Genomic DNA, 13,867 nt, shown 5'->3' on the forward strand with positions numbered 1-13,867 from the left:
TTTTATTTTCACATCAGTAAATTATAAACAATGCAGTGCTAATTGCTACAGATAAGATCAGTGAAAAACATAAAGACACAAACACACCAGATATGCAAAGAGATTCTTAAAACACACTTATTGTGTTAATATTTTAGACAACTAAAGAATAGTAATCAATGGTGTTGGAAAACTTTGATAAAATCACATTATGTCATGATAATTAACATAGAGAAATAAAACAGATTTTTAAAACACAATTAGTAGATTCACTCAGAAATTACTAAAGAACAAATCAAACAAATTAAAGTAAATAAGAAAGATAATGAACACACACATTCACATCTCCTCAGTCTTCATATCTGCTGCAGATGAAGTTGAGTTTGCGAGTTTCAGGAAGGCTGATCCAGCGCTGATCTCCTCCAGACTGAACTGCTCCTTTTCTAAACTCAAGGCTGCAGTCTTCCGGTGTCACTCCGTTCCCTGGAGCCCAGTTCTGATAGCACACGATCTCTCCGCTCAACCAGATCCACATGTTCATGCTGCAGTAGTTGTGTAAACCCAACCACACCGCCTCAGTAGACGCACGTTTAACCACATTCATCACACGACGCTGCATCTGGACTGAATGAACCGAGACCAGATCCGTATAATTCTGTCTGCAGTATCTCATAGCTTCAGTCCACGTCAGAGTCTCAGTGATCAGAATCAGTTTATCTGGACACAAAACACACCACAAGCAAACACTAGAGAGAGACTGATCAAAAACAACATGCAGAACACACACTGTGGAGGAATCTGTCATGTCAGACATGTAGCGTGAACCAGGGACGGACTGGGACTAAAAAACGGCCCTGGACTTTGACTAGGCCCGGCCCAAAGCAATCGGTGCGCGGAAACTCGACAACAACAACAATAACGCCTGCGGCCTGCCATGAGTGTCACTTTAACTGTGGCTCATGATACTATACCATCCAAATTATAGCTAACAGGATATTATACAATCTATTCCATGCTGTCTTAAAATGAATTTATTACTTAATAATCTTAATTAGTTTATGCAGTAAATAATCTTAGCTACTGCACAAATAATAATACCACATCTAAATGAACACCATTACAAATGTAACTTTTGTATTCAAAATCTTCAAAGTTTGTAAGCATTAACTGTAACATTACCAACATTTTTAAAAGTAAAAGCACAACCTATTTCTTAATATTAGCATGTGGCATTTTACAGCTAAAATGTTGAAGTTTAGCTGTTTTAACTACTGTAATCATTAAAAATGTAGCAAGCTGAATATCACTTCCTAACATCATCCCTAGCAAGTAACTTGCAAAGTAATTTCTGATTAATTCGGTTCGGGAGTAGTAGAGATAAAAACCCGCCCGCACTGACAATTGATTGGTTGGGTCCTTACATGCGCTTCGTGAGGGACACGCGCACACTAGCACACACACGCAATCTCTCGCTCCCTCTCTCTCTGCCGTGCACGCGCTACGCATGCGCGCTCTTACTCGCTCTAGATTCCGGGAGATTTTAACTAATTTGCGGACATCAGGGTCCGGCTATAAATATGCGGGAGACTTGGGATGTGTGTGGCGGCTGGTGGGCCGGCCCGCCGGCCGTCCTGGAGTACCGGCCGTTCTGTGATTCTCCAGATCACACAGATGGCCAGTCCGCCCCTGGCGTGAACTTTAAGATATCTGGAGGGGATGGATGGAGTGTGTGTGTGTGTGAGGATCTGTTCACCTTCATGACACACAAAAGGATATTGGTCGTTGCAAGAGACGTCATTCCATTTACCCAGAGCGTTCTGAATGATCACTGTACAGTTTTCATTTCCTCCAACATTATTAGGTTCACCAGAAGCCCAGTATCTGAAAGAGGAGTTACTCTGATCTGACCACTGCCATGAGTCTCTGAACAGACCGATCCAGACATCATTAGATATGTGACTATCATTGATGAACTTCTGAATCTGTTGACTCTCATTCTGGTTCCTCACACTGACCAGATCAATGTGATTCTGTCTGCAGAAACTCTGAGCGTCTCTCCAGTTCTTCCTCTGATTGACAAAGACGAGTCCTGTGTTCACTTTAAGAAAAACAAATGGAAACAGATTTATGAATCAGTTTGTTCATTACTCGTATGCCTTATGGTGGAAGCATCAGAAACTAGTGATGTTACATATGACACTGAAGCTTCAAAGCGTGTCTCGAGTATGCAGCATAATTTCTCATGAAGCTCGGTGTCGGAGCGCGTATTGTTTTCAGAGAAACACGTGATCAACGAAAAACGAAGCCTCACTTTCTGTCCAGTCACGCGATTCACTTTGCGTGTCGGAATGAGTGAACCCAGACCACTACTCTACGGGCTTCTGGAAGTTTAAGTCCATTTACAAACTATGTATGATCATATATTCTACCATATTTATATCATAGAAACCATAAAATAATTAGACCACCATTTACTTGCATCAAGCAACTTTGTTGGTATTTTTATAATTAGTATTAATATAATTGACGAGTAAGGGGTTAACAGATAAAACAACGGCGCTGCGCACTCGGGTTTATGGCTGCTATACATTGGTCCTGCCACAAGATGGCGCTGTTTTCCACACTCTTGATGCTTCCATTCTTTTCCCGGAACAATCAGGGGGAATTATCAGTGCTTCACGAGGCTTCATTTCTACATCCCTATCAGAAACACGTGTCATTCATAGACTGATTTTGCTGATAACTGTTGTGACAAACTGCTGGCTCGCTGGCTTGATCTGCTCATTAGCAGGGAAGACACAGGCTGTGTATGAAATCGCCCCGATACCCTTAAATAGGGCACTATTCGAGGGAACAGACATTTGTAGTGGTGTGTGCAAAATTCTGTTTTAAAGGTTTTTCATCTGACTGATTGACTGCATCAAACGTTCAAATTAAAAAAAGAAAGAGGGCAAAAGTGTGGTAAAAGAGTGAACTCTAGTTTAATTATTATTGTTTTGAAATGTCGGTAACGCTTTAGATTACAGCCCGGAAAGTAGGCCTACTGCGTAATTAAAGCAATTTTACAGCGTAACCTTCGGTAATTATAGTGTACCTATATTGTACTTACAATATAAGTATAAGAGAACAATATTTTAAGTTTGGGGAATAAAGGGGTAACAAACCAGGAGAATTAAAAAATTATTTATACTGTAAGTATTAAGGGTAACTTATTCTACTATTATGATATAACAATCTTACATTTGGGATCAATTTAGCAAGAACATACCGTACCTTTTTGAAATAATGGTGAACCAGTACATACTGTATAGGCTTTATAAATGCATAGATGTACCCTGTAATTTTTAAAATGTAATCTTTTTAACAAAAGTGCACTGAAAACGAAAACTATTGCAACTTTTGCTTAAATATTGAGGAAAGATACTCTTGTTTCATGTAGCTTGTTTACCCCCTTGTTCGATGTAGTTACAGGGTAAGTGTGACGTTGCGGGCTGTAAATTAAAGTGGTGCTTTTTACCCCCTTGTTCCATGTAGTTACAGGGTAACAATAAAAATGTATACACACAATCTTATATCACTGACTCGGAAACCTTTATTTATTATACAAGCACCACTTACCCTGTAACCACATGAAACAAGATATATTTCCCAGTATTAAAAAAAAATTGCAATAGTCTTAGCTTTTCTTGCCTTGAAACATGTTAGCCCAACTTAAACATCTGCACTTTTACTATCATAAAATAAATAAATAAAAGTATAAATGCATAGATATGTACCCTGTAATTTAAAAAAAGCCTATACAGTATGTATTGGTATACAATTATTACAAAAAGGTAAGCAATGTGTATGTTCTCGCTAAATTGCTCCCAAATGTAAGATTGTTGTAATAGTAGAATAAGTTACCCTTAGTTCTAATACTTACAGTATACATATTTTTTTTAATTCTCCTGGTTGTTACCCCTTTATTCCCCAAACTTTACATATTGTTCCCTTATACTTACATGCAAGTACTTTATAGGTACACTATAATTACCGAAAGTTACTCTGTAAATTCCTCTTAATTACACAGTACTTTCCGGGCTGTAATCTTTTTTTTAAGAGGGAGAACCGTGTAAAATATTGAGGAATCACTTGATAATAACATTAAGTCACATTTTGTGAATTTTCATGTCACTTTTATTTTGCAACTTTCTATTTCTCCATTATGTGTCCTTACACATTTCTCTGGAAAGAGCTGAATGAGAGAAACATCAAACAGATGAAGATGATAAACTGCATATTAATGTTTGTTAACTAATGTGTCAGTAAAAAAAAGATGATGTTTGAAATGTTTGATTATAGACTTATAGTTTAGGCTGTACAAATGATTATTGTTCCAATATTAATAATAATGCTACTGTTTATCTTTTTCTTTTCTTTTCTTTTACATTGCAATGGACAATGCGTCTATGTGAGTTCCCTTAAAGGTGCATTGCGCAACTTTTCATGTTAAAAATACCTGTTTTTCTTCCTATACATGCTTAAAGAACTTCCTGATGGGCTGAATGAGCCCTTCTCTGCGCACTGAGATTGCCTCTATAATCCTGTACAGTAAAATATATAAGAGGGATTCGGGCTCGAATTTGAGACTGGGCGTGACGTCATGCGCGTTCACGCTCACCAGCCTGTCTCGCAGGTTTGTGTATTCGCCGGCGCCGCCATTCTCCGCATCAGCGGACAACTCGTGCGTCAAAAGTAGAAGACGGATTCAAAGAGACCGGCTTGTAGTCCATTCCAAACCCCAACGCAAACTCCACGTAAAGTAAAGAAAAGAAAAATTTTGTCTAGTGCCACCAAAAGGGCCAAATTGGAGTCAGACAGGCGTCTGAGTAAGACGAGAGTCAACCTCGGGAAATAGAGAGATCTCCGGTCTGCTCTTGGTCTCAAACAGGATCCTCAGTTGGCTTTTTTCTTGATAAAACGGTAAGATATAGCCCAGTCTCTAATGTTTGATACGGCCAATCTATGTATGACAACAAATGACGATGCGTAAAATGTGTAATGCTTTAGCGTAAGCTAGATACATATACAATCAGAATTGATTTTATACCATTGTCAGTGAACAGTTTCATAAACTAGGAATTGTGTTCGGACCAACAAGGAAGAACGCCGTTGCATTGGCTATATTGTCTTTTTCGGTAAAAATAGTAAATTGTAAATCCTTTCACTGCTGTCACTGCTATCCTCAGTGCTTCTCTCCACAGTAACATCAAATTGGTCAGAGCTCGTATTCTATCAAAACGAGGAAAACGTAAAATATTTTGGTATTGTGATAAAATACATGTTAATGTGTCAATACAAGTATTGACACATTTCACATGAATGTTTGTCAGTGTGTATTGTCCCTGTCAAAATATCTACTAAATAAATCAGCGCTACATGTAGTTTAGTGATTAGCAAAACAGTTCAAGATTCTTGAGTGTGATAACATGCTGAAAAATATTACCGATAATTAGACACAAATTTTGAGTAAATTCTAACAGAAAAAGGATGTATTGTTATTGGAATATTCTCAGATCAATACAACAGGCTGAACCCCGCAAGTCTTCGGCAGCTTAGCCTGTTTTGGCTTTTATGAAAACGTCATGGTGACATTTGATTGTTTATTACCTTGAGACATTTGAGTGAACGTTGTTGACCAACCGTGTACGGTATGATTATTTTTTTTAACTATTGCGAAGTAATCAATTATATTGTTCATGAACGTGTTTTCATAACAATACAATCATGGGTGGATACAGTAAACACATAAACAAAGTTTTCTACTACCCCCGTTTTCCCCTCACACATAAGAGTAATTTACTCAAATGTCTTTCCTTCCATATATTTGAAATGACTTGCAGATTTATAACTTTATTACCTCTGAAGACATTTTGGCTGTACACCAAAGATCTGTACAGCAGATGCTCCTTTAGTTCCCTTTCGAGGGAACTCGCGATGCGTCACTTGACGCTTTGGGAATGCCCCCAGCGTGAATGCGTCTGAGCATCAATGTCAACTAGTCCAATGGAAAGAATGAGCGTCACGGGCGGGTGACGTCATGACCAGGAAGGCATAAGAGCACATCCGGTGAAACGCGGCATTAGCTTCTGTGTCTCAGCAAGCGATCTGTGTTACTCTGTCTCTGTCTATTTATTGTTGTCTGTTCGATATTATTGGGAAGAGTTATGGCGAAACAACTTTACAAACTATGTGCTTCTCCCTGCCCGCGTTATTTAACGGGTGGGGACACACACGAGCTTTGTGTAGTTTGTTTGGGAGTGGAGCATGCGGTATCAGCCTCCGAGGGGGCTGATTGCAACATTGTGAGAAGCTTTCGCTTCGCATGCTCCACTCCCGCCTGTCACTTTTCGAGGAAAGTGGCCAGGCTCGTGATCCTCGGGGTGCAGGACACGCGTCTGCCGAGGCAGCGCGGAGAATGATTTCCTGTGGATCGCGAATAGGATCTCGTTACGGGGTTGGAGACGTGTCCGCGGATCTTATCTCCTCCCTTTCCACGAGGGATCCAGTGCTCTCTCTCTCCGGTCTCGGAAGCCCGAGCTGCGGTCTCTTCCGCCCGGGGAGAGAAATCAATGCTTCAGTGCTCTACCTCCGAGGAGGTAGATGTGCTGGACATTGAAAGTGACACAATCATGGGGGAAGTGGATTTGCCATCTCTTCCCCAGCGTATGAGAATTATACACTCACCGGCCACTTTATTAGGTACACCTGTCCAACTGCTCGTTAACACTTAATTTCTAAGCAGCCAATCACATGGCGGCAACTCAGTGCATTTAGGCATGTAGACATGGTCAAGACAATCTCCTGCAGTTCAAACCGAGCATCAGTATGGGGAAGAAAGGTGATTTGAGTGACTTTGAACGTGGCATGATTGTTGGTGCCAGAAGGGCTGGTCTGAGTATTTCAGAAACTGCTAATCTACTGGGATTTTCACGCACAACCATCTCTAGGGTTTACAGAGAATGGTCCGAAAAAGAAAAAACATCCAGTGAGCGGCAGTTCTGTGGGCGGAAATGCCTTGTTGATGCCAGAGGTCAGAGGAGAATGGCCAGACTGGTTCGAGCTGATAGAAGGGCAACAGTGACTGAAATAACCACTCGTTACAACCGAGGTATGCAGCAAAGCATTTGTGAAGCCACAACACGCACAACCTTGAGGCGGATGGGCTACAACAGCAGAAGACTCCACCGGGTACCACTCATCTCCACTACAAATAGGAAAAAGAGGCTACAATTTGCAAGAGCTCACCAAAATTGAACAGTTGAAGACTGGAAAAATGTTGCCTGGTCTGATGAGTCTCGATTTCTGTTGAGACATTCAGATGTTAGAGTCAGAATTTGGCGTAAACAGAATGAGAACATGGAACCATCATGCCTTGTTACCACTGTGCAGGCTGGTGGTGGTGGTGTAATGGTGTGGGGGATGTTTTCCTGGCACACTTTAGGCCCCTTAGTGCCAATTGGGCATCGTTTAAATGCCACGGCCTACCTGAGCATTGTTTCTGACCATGTCCATCCCTTTATGGCCACCATGTACCCATCCTCTGATGGCTACTTCCACCATGTCAAAGCTCTAATCATTTCAAATTGGTTTCTTGAACATGACAATGAGTTCACTGTACTAAAATGGCCTCCACAGTCACCAGATCTCAACCCAATAGAGCATCTTTGGGATGTGGTGGAACGGGAGATTCGCATCATGGATGTGAAGCCGACAAATCTGCGGCAACTGTGTGATGCCATCATGTCAATATGGACCAAACTCTCTGAGGAATGCTTCCAGCACCTTGTTGAATCTATGCCACGAAGAATTGAGGCAGTTCTGAAGGCAAAAGGGGGTCCAACCCGTTACTAGCATGGGGTACCTAATAAAGTGGCCGGTGAGTGTATATAGCCTATATATATATATATATATATGATAGTTTATATATTATATAAAGTGTATATATATAAAGAATGTATATAAAAAATATATATATATAATAATAAGCTGGTGGAGGTGTTTACTAAGGCTGTAGATAAATTAAATATTTAATGGCCAGCAGAAATAAGGGGGCACTCGTCCTTAAAATAAATTGAACGAGTTTCCTTCCCTCTATTTTTCCACCTCCATCACGGGGCCTTCCATTTTTCCCGATCTGCACAGCGAGCTGTCTAGATCATGGAAAAAGCCTTACTCATTTTTTAGCCCCACATTCATGTATATTCAGATATTTGGGGGTTAAGAGAGTATGGCTATGGGGCAATACCCCGGGTAGAACAGACACTTGAGAGCTATGTCTCCCGGTTCAGTATCGTCCCTGAAGGCGTCGGCTTCTCTCACTAAACCATTAAAGAAAACTATTTTTTAATCTAGTGGGAAAAGCATATATGGCAGTGGGTCTAGCACGAGCCTGCTAGCAGTGCTGCAAGCATATCAGGCTGACCTGCTGTGGTATTTGGACAGAAGTGAGGGAGTTTGGCCCGATGGGGTTTGAGAACTCCGTCGGGCCTCAGATTTATCTCTCAGGGATGGCAGCCAAAGAAATGTGGTCACTGAGAGACACCTCTGGCTCAAATTGATGGGAATCATGGAGAAAGATACAAAATAATCTCTCCCTCGCTATGTCCAACCCACTGGGGCTGCTGGGCATGAGCAGCTCCAGCCAGCTAGTTTGTCATACACAACACAGCAGCCAAAGCCTTCAAAGCAGAAGCCGGATCCGAGGACCGTTCTTCATGCTGAGAAGGCTGCGGCTCAAAAGAAAAGGTCTGGCGCCACGGCGTCAGACCGGTGAGGGCAGCCCCAACCGGGGTGGAATGGTGTACACCTCATTATACGGTGCCCTTTCCATCTCTGTGCCCTCAGGGGACCGTTCTGCCAACCCCGCCACCCTTGGTGCTTCGGGGCGCAGCGTTCTCCAGCGAGCTTCTGGCGCAGCGTCAACTCGACATTGCGTCGGACTCGCGCCCTCTGAGGGGGGTTCGAAAAGAGTCAGTTCGGGTGGTTCCTGCCAGTATGTTTCAGGTCCCCGAACTGGCTGTCTTTATTACACCAGAGGCCAGCCTCGAGGGGCTGGTTCCCTTGGTAGATTTTCTGGCAGCGCGGAAGCTACTGCCAAATATATCTCTATGGGTAATGGTAATCTCTCTGGTAATGGAGCAAGGGGTAAAGGCCCTGTTAGCAAAGAAAGCTATAGAGCAGGTGTACTCACCCGACATTGCGTCGGGTCTTTACAGTCGTTATCTCATTGTTCCAAAAAAGGATGGAGAGCAGCGTCACATACTAGATCTTCGTCTGTTGGAGTGTTTGGTGCTGGAACTCAAGTCCAAGATGCTGACACTCAAACAGATCGTGACTCAAATCAGATCCGAGGACTGGTTTGTCACGATAGATCTAAAAGACGTATACTTCCATATCTCCATCCTCCCTCAGCACAGGAGGTTCCTGAGGTTTTCTTTGGGGCAAAGAACACCAGTATCAGGCACTTCCTTTCGGTCTAGCTCTATCACCCCGCACGTTCACGAAGTGTATAGACGCAGCTCTGGCCCCGCCAGGCTGCAGTGTATACGCATTCTGAATTGCATAGATGACTGGCTGATTCTAGCGGAATCAGAACAGTTAGCGGTTCGGCACCGAGGTGTCGTTCTCGCTCATATGCAGGTGTTGGGGTTGAGGCTCAATGCCAAGAAGAGTGTGCTTTCTCCAGTACAGAGAACCACTTTCCTTGGTGTGGTATGGGATTCAGTGACGATGCGGGCCACTCTGTCACCCGTTCGTGTAGCTGCTATCCTAACAGCCACAAAAGAGCTGAGGCTAGGCCAGTCACGCACTGTAAAACAGTTCGAGAGACTGTTGGGTCTTGTGGCAGTAGCGTCCAACGGGATACCTTTTGGCCTGCTGTACATGAGACCTTTGCAGTGGTGGCGCAGGACCAGAGGGTTCTCCCCGAGGGGAAACCCACTTCGTATGATCAAGATCACGCGGCCGTGCTTTCGTGCCTTGGTTATATGGAGGAAACACTGGTTCTTAACCCAGGGTTCGGTGTTGGGAGCTCTTTGCCATCGAGTTGCTATCTCGACAGATGCTTTCCTCACCGGCTGGGGAGCGGTATTGGAAGGCCGCTCAGCTCAGGGCTTGGGAGGAGTCATCATCTCGCTTGGCACATGAATTGCCTAGAGATGATGGTCGTCTTCAATGCGTTGAGACATCTCCTCCCAGACCTGAGGGGCCATCATGTGTTGTTCTGAAACAGTGACTGTTAGGCCTCAGGGCAGCAGCGTTCAATGTGATACCCTTTGACCTGCTGTACGTGAGACCTTTACAGTGGTGGCTCAGGACCAGAGGGTTCTCCCTGAGGGGAAACCCACTCCGTACGATCAAGATCACGCGGCAGTATCCCCGCGCCTTGGTTATATGGAGGAAACTCTGGTTCTTGACCCACAGACAACACGTTGGTGGCCTATTATTTTGGTCCCTCAGGAAATAACGCTGTCTGAGGGCAGTGTATATTCCAGGGGGGCCAGAATATTGGAGCAGACAAATATGGGAGTTTTATGGCCAGGCAGAAGTGGATTTGTTCTCGTCTCAGCATACGACGCACTGTCCACTCTGGTTATCCCTCACTCAACCAGTCCCCTCGGGTCTGGTTGCTATGGTGCAGACGTGGCTGAGGCTACGTCTGTACGCATTTCCCCCTGTTGCTCTGCTCCCAGGAGTTCTGGAGTGATTCCGCCAGGATGGAATAAGCCTATTTAGTAGCACCACCCTGGCCGAGCTGAATTTGGTTTGCGGACCTAATTTTTCTCCTCGACGGACCTCCCTTGGAGGTCCCGATCAGGAGAGACCTTCCGTCTCAGGCAGGGGATGCAATATTGCACCCCCGGCAGGGGATTTGGAAACTGTGGGTTTGGCCTCTGAGGGGGCCCAACTCATAGAGAGTGGTCTCTCAACCGAGGTTGTTGAGACCATTCTAATCTCCAGAGCTCCCGCTACGAGGAAACTATATTCACTATTTCGAGAGTTTTTCACTTCTTGGTGTTACCAGCGTCAGTGGGATCCGGTTAACTGTTCAGTAAACACAGTATTCGAGTTTCTGCAAGAACGCTTTGTATCAGGTCTATGTCCTTCCACGCTTAAGGTATACGTGGCGGCCATTGCGGCTTTCCACGCCCTGGTGGGTAGTACATTTTTGGGTCGAGACCCCCTGATCACTCGTTTCCTTCGTGGCACTTTGAGGCTGAGGCCTGCAACTTGCACTAGGGTGCTGGCTTGGGACCTTGCAATAGTTCTAGAAGGCCTATCTGGGGCTCCCTTCGAGCCCTTAGATTTGGTCTCAGAGAAGTTCCTTTCTTTTAAGACTATTTTCTGCTAGCTATTCGTCCCTATTAGAGTCAGACCTTCAGGCCCTTTCGGTCCCCACCTGCCTTGAGTGCACCGGGGATGGCCAAGGCATTCTTACCCGAAACATGGATATGTTCCAATGGTGCCTACCATTATTCCGAGGCCTATTGTGCTGCAGGTTTCTGTCCTCCTTTTACATCTGCGGACCAGGAAAGGCTGAACCTCTTGTGTCCAGTGCGAGCACTGGATACTTATGTTCATCGGACATCTTCAATGAGGAAGTCCGACCAGTTATTTATTTGCTTTGGATCACCTAAGAAGGGTCTTCCTGCTTCTAAACAGACGGTTAGTAAGTGGATAGTCGAGGCTATTTCACTTGCATACGAGTACTCTGACCATCCGTGTCCCTTGGTGGTCAGAGCTCACTCAACGAGGTGGCAGGCTGGTCTTCACCGCTCACATTCGTCAGGTTTTACAGTTTGGACCTGGATGCTGCCCCAGGTTCTCAGGTGCTTAGTGCTTAGTTCCAACAGACTGACACTCAGGTACTTGGAATTCTGGCGTTTTGGGTATTCTCGTTCCCAAAGCGTCAAGTGACGCATCGCGAGTTCCCTCGAAAGGGAACGTCTCAGGTTACTACTGTAACCATAGTTCCCTGAGATAGGGAACGAGACGATGCGTCACCCTGCCATACTTCCTGCATCCCTGTGATCGGCTTGCTTCGACTTTTTGAAGCTAATGCCGCGTTTCACCGGATGTGCTCTTATGTCTTCCTGGTCATGACGTCACCCGCCCGTGACGCTCATTCTTTCCATTGGACTAGTTGACATTGATGCTCAGACGCATTCACGCTGGGGGCGTTCCCAAAGCGTCAAGTGACGCATCGTCTCGTTCCCTATCTCAGGGAACTATGGTTACAGTAGTAACCTGAGACGTTATGAACAGCTCGTGCATGCGTGCGTGTGCGTGTGGTCTATGAGCGTGCACAACTCCGGTTGCAGTTTCGCTTGTCGCCAGAGGGGGCGTAGTTCTGCAAAAACTCAGAAACCTGCGTTTTGCACCTTTAAAGTTCATCTAAGAATGAAGTTTTTAGGGGTTTGTGTTGAGATCCTAAATCACGCGGCTCAAAGCGTTCAGATGGTTTATCACATACTGTGTAGCTAATGATCACAAATTCATGTCTGAAATGTTTTATTCGTTTTAAACATCTTAAAAAAAGGTTAATTTCTGAGAATTTCAATCATCAAAACAAAATGATTATATCATATTTACTTTCATACATATGTCATACTGAAATTTGTTCTCAGGACAAGAGTTTTGTTCATATATATCATTCAAGATGTGTAAAGTTATTGTATGTCTATTATATGTTGAAATTATATGCATTCATTAATTCATTACAATTTATTTTGAATTTATAATTTACAGTATAAATTTTTGCTGAAAAAAATAAATCTGCTCTCTAACTGCCGATTCCCAGAGTTATCAACAACAAGAGATCAACGTGTTCAATATCGGTTTATTTTCTATACAGAAGTTGAAAGTGGACAAATATCCACAGTCTCCTCTATATTTATGACCACATTAAAAAGTAGCAGAATTTAGTATTGCATTAATTTTGTTCAGTACATTGTGCATCTTTTTTATAAATGAATGTTTATTGTGATTGTAGGGAGCTGCACTTACTGTTGTTAGATGAATTGCAGATGAAAGTCAGGCTGTTACTACATGAAGAATCCTCCCATTCTCCATTTCTCATCATAGCACACTCATCTCTGCCATCAGGTTGTGTAGGTCCCCAGTTCAGATAGAGCGCAGGTTCACCTGAAGACCACTGCCATTTATCAACATTCATCCTCTGCAGCCCAATCCAGATATCCCGAACACCTCCATCCTTCACACTCTTCTCCAGCTCGTTCATGTCGTTCATGTTGTCAGCGGTGGCCAGATCTGTGTAATTCTCTCTGCAGAATCTCTGAGCTTCAGTCCAGGTCTTGTTCACGTTTATAAAGTGATACTGACGCTGAACACATTCAGATACGGAGCAGAGACCTGTGAAAGAGAGCGTTTGATTTAATGCTTTTCACAACAGGGTCAAACCTGATCAAACTATAAACCATAAATAAAACAACACACACATACTCACCAATGAGAAAAAGAACGAAATATAGAGTTTGGTCCATTTCTGGGGAAAAACACATTGGAAAAACATTCACAGATTCATTTTGGAGTAAAATATGACATTTTCAGTAACACAACAGCAACGTGAATGAAACACATAATCAGACAATATTAACATCTGAAAGTGTAATTGTGTTTGAAGAATGAACATGTTCTTACTTTAGAGGTCGTGTGTTTCTGTCCTGAGTCTGATGTTTCTGTCTGTAGATTTACACTACGTGATTATTATATATGCTCTTATCCCTCATTCAGCTCAAAACATTATTTTTGTATTTCTCTAAAACTAATTTTCATATTCTAATTCCTCTATATTTTGCATATAGACGTCAGTATCTGTCAATCTACA

At 43.3% G+C, this 13,867-nt stretch overlaps 1 protein-coding gene across 2 annotated transcripts; it reads right to left on the reverse strand.

Moving 5' to 3' along the window:
* Window positions 1–275: 275 nt before the first annotated feature.
* Window positions 276–13,541, reverse strand: LOC130071042 (macrophage mannose receptor 1-like). Of its 2 annotated transcripts, none has more exons than XM_056235653.1 (4): window positions 13,487–13,541; window positions 13,027–13,392; window positions 1,733–2,068; window positions 276–696 (listed from the first exon to the last, which is right to left on the reverse strand). In XM_056235653.1, the coding sequence occupies exons 1-4, from the start codon at window positions 13,539–13,541 to the stop codon at window positions 329–331; spliced, it is 1,125 nt and encodes a 374-aa protein (XP_056091628.1). In that variant the 3' UTR covers window positions 276–328. The 2 variants fall into 2 exon arrangements, with proteins under 2 accessions (XP_056091628.1, XP_056091627.1); XM_056235652.1 differs by having other exon boundaries at window positions 281–696; window positions 1,733–2,077.
* Window positions 13,542–13,867: the final 326 nt, after the last annotated feature.

Source organism: Rhinichthys klamathensis, unplaced genomic scaffold, assembly GCF_029890125.1.
Source record: "Rhinichthys klamathensis goyatoka isolate OS25496 unplaced genomic scaffold, OSU_Roscu_1.1 h1tg000427l_1, whole genome shotgun sequence".
Classification (NCBI taxonomy): Eukaryota; Metazoa; Chordata; class Actinopteri; order Cypriniformes; family Leuciscidae; genus Rhinichthys; species Rhinichthys klamathensis.